Source organism: Microcaecilia unicolor, chromosome 3, assembly GCF_901765095.1.
Source record: "Microcaecilia unicolor chromosome 3, aMicUni1.1, whole genome shotgun sequence".
In the NCBI taxonomy this organism is placed as follows: domain Eukaryota; kingdom Metazoa; phylum Chordata; class Amphibia; order Gymnophiona; family Siphonopidae; genus Microcaecilia; species Microcaecilia unicolor.
This window is the reverse complement of record NC_044033.1, coordinates 151,801,434-151,808,881: the sequence shown is the minus strand read 5'-3', so window position 1 is coordinate 151,808,881 and position 7,448 is coordinate 151,801,434. Positions and strand designations below refer to the sequence as shown.

Sequence of the window (7,448 nt, the reverse complement as noted above, 5' to 3'; positions counted from 1 at the left end):
CGCTGCGTAACCCTAGTAGCGCTCTAGAAATGTTAAGTAGTAGTACTGTATCACAAGTCTTCATTCACAACTCCCTGGGATCCCCCTCCCCCACCACACACACACACCTATCCCAGCCAATAGGTTTCATCACTGATTGATGACTCTCAGTCCCTCTACCTTGCCCACTTCAGGGGGGGGGGGGGGGGATTAAGAATAGCTTCAGCAGCACTTCACCCCCAGCCAGCCTAGGCAGCAGAAAGTGGGAACTGAAACTGGATTTTCTGCATGGCAGTGCACATGGCACTGCTGCCGAGACACCAGACCAGTCCACAGATTCTTTCCATTTAATATAAAACAAGATAAAGAGACAAAAAAAGCAAATAATATGGATAAACAATGAGGGTTTTTTTCACATGTTTACTCAGTGTATTTTCAGTCATGACAGGATTTGATATTTGTAGGGTAGAACAGAATGACAGGTTTCATTGATTCATTTTTTTAAATTACAAGGTTGCTGTGGGCAGTCTTTTAGAAATAACAAAACAGGGTTTAAATAAATTACAGTTTATGTACATGTTACATACACCTTGAGTCACATGGAAGTTGCAGCATTTGGTAACAGAAATCGTTACAAAATTGACAGCTGCACAGCTGCTACACCTGGCAAACAGCATGCAGCTGAGAGCATTGTCATCCTGAGAGTGGTTCTTAGCACAGTATTCATGTAAACAAGTTTAGAAGCATTTACGGTGGACAATAGATGGGCCAGCTTCATCATATTCTTGTTTTGTAATCCACATCTGCTGGAAGGTAGACAAGGAGGCCAGGATAGAACCACCAATCCAGACAGAGTACTTACGCTCAGGTGGGGCAATGATCTGAAAAGAGAGAAAAGGAGGATTTAGAACAATTCACAGTTAACATTTATACATTTTAACAGAAATAAAACAAAAGGCACTATGTATTTTATTAAGTTTACAAGTACGGAAAATATTTTGAGAAAACAAAATCATTTTTTCTACCAATATATTAATCATCATTCTTATCAAAATTTTTTTTTTGGTAACCAATACATTGGTGGCAAGACTGACTAAGGACCCTGTTTACTAAGCTGCACTAGAAGTGTGCTAGTGTTTTTAGCACGCGCTAATCGTGTAGATGCCAAAATATTCCTATGGGTGTCTATACGGTTAGCGTGCGCTAAAAACGCTAGAACACCTTAGTAAACAAGTTTCAGTTGATGCCTGTTGAAAGCGGCCAGGAATAAACATTCCACTGCTATATCTGTGTCAAATTAGAAAGCAGGGATTATTCTCTTTAAACATACCTTGATCTTCATTGTGCTGGGAGCAAGAGCAGTGATCTCCTTCTGCATACGGTCAGCAATACCGGGGTACATGGTGGTACCTCCAGACATGACATTGTTGGCATATAAGTCCTTTCTGATGTCAATATCACATTTCATGATGCTGTTGTAAGTTGTTTCATGAATGCCAGCAGATTCCATACCTGGTAACAAAACACAGAAGAAGATGAAGAAAATGGGCAAGCGTTGGTAAAAACACCAACAGAGGTTGTCAAGAATAAATAAAAAAAATAAAAAAAAAAGTTTCTTCTTAAGGGAAGGATCACTCACCAATGAAGGAAGGCTGGAAAAGGGTCTCTGGACAACGGAAACGTTCATTGCCAATGGTGATGACTTGCCCATCAGGCAACTCGTAGCTCTTCTCCAGGGAAGAAGAGGAAGCAGCAGTTGCCATTTCATTCTCAAAGTCCAAAGCTACATAGCATAGCTTCTCCTTGATGTCACGGACAATCTCACGTTCAGCTGTAAGGAGAGAATTAATGTTTCTGAGGCGCTATAGAAGGGAACACTGGGACTAAAGACAAAGCCCACAGCTACACAAATTAACACACTTGTTTAGACACTTCAACCACAGACACAGAATGGGAGGAAAGGTGAGCAGGGCCTTTAGACTGCCACAAGCAGTTCTCTTAAGAATGTGCTCTGGTAATAAAGGCAGAAGTGCTTTTCACTGCATTATGCGCTGCTTGAAAAAATCTGACAGTACAGGGGGTTTTAATAAAAAGACTAAAAACCTTTTCCATTTGGATTCACTGTCAAAGTATTACTGAAAGAATGACAAAATAAAATTTAGAACTGTGCAAATCTTAGGGTTTTCTGCACTTTTCCACAATTTATCTGGAATGTTTTTGGGTTTTTTTTTTTTTTTTTGTTCTTAATGCAATGTTTACTCTGGCAGACACAGTGGCAGAGTGATCACTGTTCTATTCTCTTTCCTTTCCAATATGTGAGCTGTTATTTTACCCTCTTTTATTTTTCTCTAATACCATGCTTGTTATGATTTTATTTATACTGTAAACCACCTAAATTTCTAGATAGGAAAAACAGGGCTAGAGTGGAACTGGGGAAAAGCTTTCTATTGTATAAGGAACAGGCTCCGTCCATCCTGTCCTTCAGAAACTAAGGACACTTGCTCTGAGAAGACAGAGAAATTCTAGCTTTGTCAAAGAAATTTCAAGGAATGAATATAAAAAGATTCTTGCAATAATTTTCCAGAGTTTCCTGTCAGCTCCTTTGCTAGTGCACATGCAGTTTAAGAAAAGCCCTCTTTAAAAAGACAACTCAAAATCTAAGTCAGTGATCACCAGTTAACACTGGTATTCAGTTAAGTTTTAGGGGCCTTTTCTCCATATTATGACACAAAGTCGCAGCTCACCAGTGGTTACAAAAGAGTAGCCACGCTCTGTCAGGATCTTCATCAGGTAGTCAGTGAGGTCACGGCCAGCCAAGTCCAAACGCATGATGGCGTGTGGCAGAGCATAACCTTCATAGATTGGTACATTGTGTGTGACACCATCACCAGAGTCCAGAACAATACCTGCAGGCAGAAACATCAAACTGAGACCTCATTATAAATATCTTGAAGGAATACACAAATGATATAACTCCACAGGCCCTTACTCTGAAAAACAGAGGCAAGCAAAACATAATTCACAGAAGTAGATCTGCAAGGCAGGGATAAACGATTCCCCCAAACTAGGCAGAATACTTCTGCAGAATGAGAACCCCCTCCCCCCCCCAAAAAAAACCCATAAATGTACATTTTACACAACACAAGAATTTTGCGGAATGTAGGCCACAATGGGGCTCATTTTCAAAGCACTTAGACTTACAAAGTTCCGTTGGTTCCTATCCTTTGTAAGTCTAAGTGCTTGAAAATGCACCTCCATGTAAGTTAGTGCTTTGAAAATACGCCTCTATGTTTTAACCAGAAAGGTAGTTTAAGAACTGGTACTCCCAGAAATGGAAAACATTGTAAAATGATAGGTTTGTTTTAATTCCATTTTCAGATAGTTGTGCAGATTTGGTTTCAGATTATTTTCAAATTAAAGCAATAATAGTATTTGCCTTATGTACAGACAAGCTGTTCTTATCACTTACCGGTGGTACGGCCAGAGGCATACAGAGACAGCACAGCTTGAATGGCCACATACATGGCAGGGACGTTGAAGGTCTCAAACATGATCTGGGTCATCTTCTCACGGTTAGCCTTAGGGTTCAGAGGAGCCTCTGTGAGCAGGGTAGGGTGCTCCTCAGGAGCCACACGGAGCTCATTGTAGAAGGTGTGATGCCAGATCTTCTCCATATCATCCCAGTTGGTGATGATACCATGTTCAATGGGGTATTTCAGGGTCAGGATACCTCTCTTGCTCTGAGCTTCATCACCTACATAGGAATCTTTTTGACCCATACCTACCATGACACCCTGTAGAATGAAGGCAGAAAATCAGAATTTGATTTCAGATGTTAACGCCAAAGCATTTTAACAAATTGGTGACACTGACTAAACCTGGAATGGCTGGACATTCTGAATTCCGAATCGTTTTACAGCAAATATAAGAAATGTATTGTTTTAAATACTGTTGTGGAGGCATATTTTCAACGCACTTAAACTTGTAAGTCTAAGTGCTTTGAAAATGAGCCCCATAATGTTTGTTGCAATGTAAAGGATATTACATATATATTGCTGTGAACCACCTAGGAACAAAGCAATACACCAGTGATATTGGCCATACAGTTAGGATAATAGAAGCTATCCGATAGAGTAGCATAAGGAACTAAATTTAAATCATGTATACATAATCTGGCAAAAGAATTTTTCACGATCTGTCTATTCAGGGGTGTGCTGGTAAATTTTTAACAACAGGCTCTCTCTCCGGGCATAGCTGGCCCTGAAATTTGGGGGTGGGGGGGGGGGGGGAATACATGCCTCTCTCTCCCCTCCCCTGTGCAGGCACGCTAGGCATACCTTTGCCGAGCCCCACCAGCTAATAAATGGACTGCCACCATTCTCTGCTGCTTGTTTTTGGCTCTGAGCAGCATGATGGAACCTTCTTGCGCTTGCATGAAAAGTTCCAGCCTGATGCTCAGAGTCAGAAACAAGGAGCAGGGAGCAGCAGCAGTCTATTTACTTGGCTGGTGGGGCCAGCATCACTGCCAGCAAAGTAAAAGAGAATTCAGGATGGGGCCCAAGCCCACATTTTGGGAGTCAGTTGTTAAAGTAGCCATGGGGAGGCCTACTTTAACAACCGGCTCCCAAAATTCTTAAAAACTTAAATGGCTCTCGCGAGCCCGTGAGAGCCCGCTCCAGCACACCACTGTGTCTATTTAACAATTAGTATATATTCAATTATGTAAAGAATACATCATGAAAATTTAGATGTGAAATGTTTAGATTAACAGGCATTCCTTCTTCTTGCCCTTGATATTCAATGGGTAGACAAGGATAAGATGAGAAGACAAGATAGCCTGGCCTGACTGTGGAGATCTCAGCTATTGACTATATAATATGGACATAGTCCACTGTGGCTCAGCATTAGTGGGTTTGGTGCAGTGAAAAGTGCACAACATGAGATATTATTTGGGCTAAGGAAGGGATGTTTTTTTTCAACTTCCTCTACATTACCAAGCAGAGGTAGTTATTAGAAAATCAACAGGCCAGCAATTTGACCTGTTAACTATGTAAATACAGGGGTTGAAGGGAGGATTTTCATATACAAAACATAACTTCTATTCTCCAGCTCAAACAGTGACTGCATTGATGTCACTGTGTTTTTGAGTATGGCACAACGTACCTGGTGGCGAGGGCGACCAACAATGGATGGGAACACTGCTCTTGGGGCATCATCACCAGCGAACCCAGCTTTCACAAGCCCGGAGCCATTGTCGCACACAAGTGCGGTGGTTTCTTCATCATCACACATGATGGTAGCTTTCTTAAAAATGAAGGGAACACAAGAAACAGCCACACATTACCAGAGTGCTAGAGTAGCACTGTCCTTATGAACACACATAAATCCAGTTAAGAACAGCTGCTTGTGTAACTGATCTCATATTTTACAATTAACATCGTCCATATGTTACACTCAGGATTTTTTTTATCTATTTTTATATTGCTTACTGTGCTTTCCCCACTGTAAAGCAGTCCTAATTACTGAAAATTCTACCCGCAAAACACACATAAATTAGTAGAGGGAAGTTCTATTTTTCTGCCAAGGTGTCATGTCCCTATAATTTTTTTAATCCATTAGGTGGTACATAAAGGATAAAACATTACAAAATATATTATTTTTGACTCCCCTATTTTTAACTGTCATAATGGACCTTATTCTTAATATATTGATCATAATTTTTGGTTTGTAAGGAATTAATGGCTATATCCTAGGGAAAATGCTCCTTTCACCCTGTATGCCAGTTCTCCATATTAGTCAAATGTAGATCACATTCTGGGTTAAATCATACATTAGTGGTATCTATTGATGGTCTTCAAAAGCTGCTGCATATTTATTTATTTATTTGGATTTCACTAATATACATGAGATAGTTTGTATACAAATCTAGCTCAAGGACCCCTGAACTGCTTATGGCCTTCAATGACCAAGAAGTTAAAACCACTGGTGTAGACCACAATCCAAACTTAACCAGCAGAAGCAAACTATCTTACTCCAAATCCCATTCCATCCCTTTGGTAGTTCTTTCCCCTTAGACTTTAGAAAACAAAGGTTCCTGATCCACTAAGGAAGCCATGTTATCAATATCTGTTGTCTAGACTGTAAGCTCTATGGAACAGGAACTCTCTTCTATGTGTGTGTACAGTGCTGCACACCCCTTGTAAAATTATCAATATTTAGTTGTTGCAATAAGTGGGAAACTTATTTCTAAGTGTTTGCATTATAAAATAGTAGGAGGATTCCCTATTGTCACTGGCTGCACTCTTTACCTATATTATTACCCAATAAGATTCAGGAAATCTTAAACTTAAAATCTTAAGTTAAAAGGGACTTCTTGACCCTCATAGTGCCCCTAAAGTTGTGCTGATATCCATCAGATCCAGACATCTACTCCACTACCAACTTCCTTTACATTTGTGTTGCTAGATCTGTAAAGCCCGAAGAAGCAATAAGCTTATCAAAAGTTATTTATACTGCTGAAGATGAAAAAAAAACTTATGACATCATTGCATTTTAAAACTTCCATTTAAGCTTTTTGGTTTGCTTTGTTCACATTTTCTTTCTGTAGAATGTTCTCTCATTTTCTTGTTCCTAAAAACAGGTGACTGCTCCATCATGCATAAATTCCCGATCTGCACTTGAATTTTTCAATTAATTCGGGAGGGTAAAATATTAATTGAAAAGTTTTGCACCGCCAGCCAATCTTAAATTCAAATGCAAACTTTTAGATCGAAATAGAAACTGATTATAAACTTTTTTTTATTTGGCTATTAGTCCATTTGTATTACACTGGAGCTGCCAATTCAGAGGCTTGAATTAAATCCTTAAGCTGATCGATTCATTAATTCGTGGGGCTCGTCTCCTTACCTTGGTCGGTCTTTCAGCTCCGGCTCAGGCAGTGCAGAGATGCTTTCTCTCGCTCTCCAGCGTGACCGCACTGCTGCCCCGCGCGCCCTTTTAATGCCGCCTCGCGCCCTGCCCCTCAGGCCTCCTGGAATGTCTCCCCGGCTCGCGCCATATTTGGGTGTTGGGCAGGAGCCCCCCGGCCTCTGTTCGGTAGCCGCGGACTGCCCTTACATGGCCAGCCTGGCCCCGGGCCCGGGTGAATGAGGCCGGGCCGTATAAGGAGCGTCTGCCGGGCATAACAGCCCCCTCACTCCGGCCGGGCCGTGCACCGGCCGAGCCGAAAGCCTCCGGCAGCAGCTCGTGCCAAAATAGCCAGCGCACGCGTCGTGGCGCGAGGGGAGCGGCAGCGCCCTAACAATCCCCCGGCCCTTCCCCCTCTTTCTGACCTCAAGTGCAACGTTCTTTAAACTCGTGCTTTACCCTCCACTATCAATTAAAATGTTCAATTAGGTATTGTGTTGTTGACATTGTAAGCAGTATACTACTACTACTATTAGATTGTAAGCTCTTTGAGCAGGGACTGT

General features: G+C 41.4%; 1 protein-coding gene across 2 annotated transcripts; it reads right to left on the bottom strand.

Annotated features, from left to right (window-relative positions):
- Positions 1-385: 385 nt before the first annotated feature.
- ACTA1 (actin alpha 1, skeletal muscle) lies at positions 386-6,991 on the bottom strand. 2 transcript variants are annotated; one of them, XM_030196481.1, is made up of 7 exons: positions 6,886-6,991; positions 5,143-5,283; positions 3,449-3,773; positions 2,724-2,885; positions 1,619-1,810; positions 1,310-1,491; positions 386-860 (listed from the first exon to the last, which is right to left on the bottom strand). In XM_030196481.1, the coding sequence occupies exons 2-7, from the start codon at positions 5,269-5,271 to the stop codon at positions 717-719; spliced, it is 1,134 nt and encodes a 377-aa protein (XP_030052341.1). In that variant the 5' UTR covers positions 5,272-5,283; positions 6,886-6,991; the 3' UTR covers positions 386-716. The 2 variants fall into 2 exon arrangements, with proteins under 2 accessions (XP_030052341.1, XP_030052343.1); XM_030196483.1 differs by having other exon boundaries at positions 5,143-5,279; positions 6,886-6,976.
- Positions 6,992-7,448: the final 457 nt, after the last annotated feature.

What these genes read in the sequence shown, in the direction of transcription:
- ACTA1 (XM_030196481.1), bottom strand. Translation starts at nt 5,271, where the DNA reads ATGTGTGATGATGAAGAAACCACCGCACTTGTGTGCGACAATGGCTCC. An exon ending in TTTCCAGCCTTCCTTCATTG is followed by an intron (nt 1,492 to 1,618) that starts GTGAGTGATCCT and finishes TTTTGTTACCAG; the next exon opens with GTATGGAATCTGCTGGCATT. An exon ending in CCAGCACAATGAAGATCAAG is followed by an intron (nt 861 to 1,309) that starts GTATGTTTAAAG and finishes CTCTCTTTTCAG; the next exon opens with ATCATTGCCCCACCTGAGCG.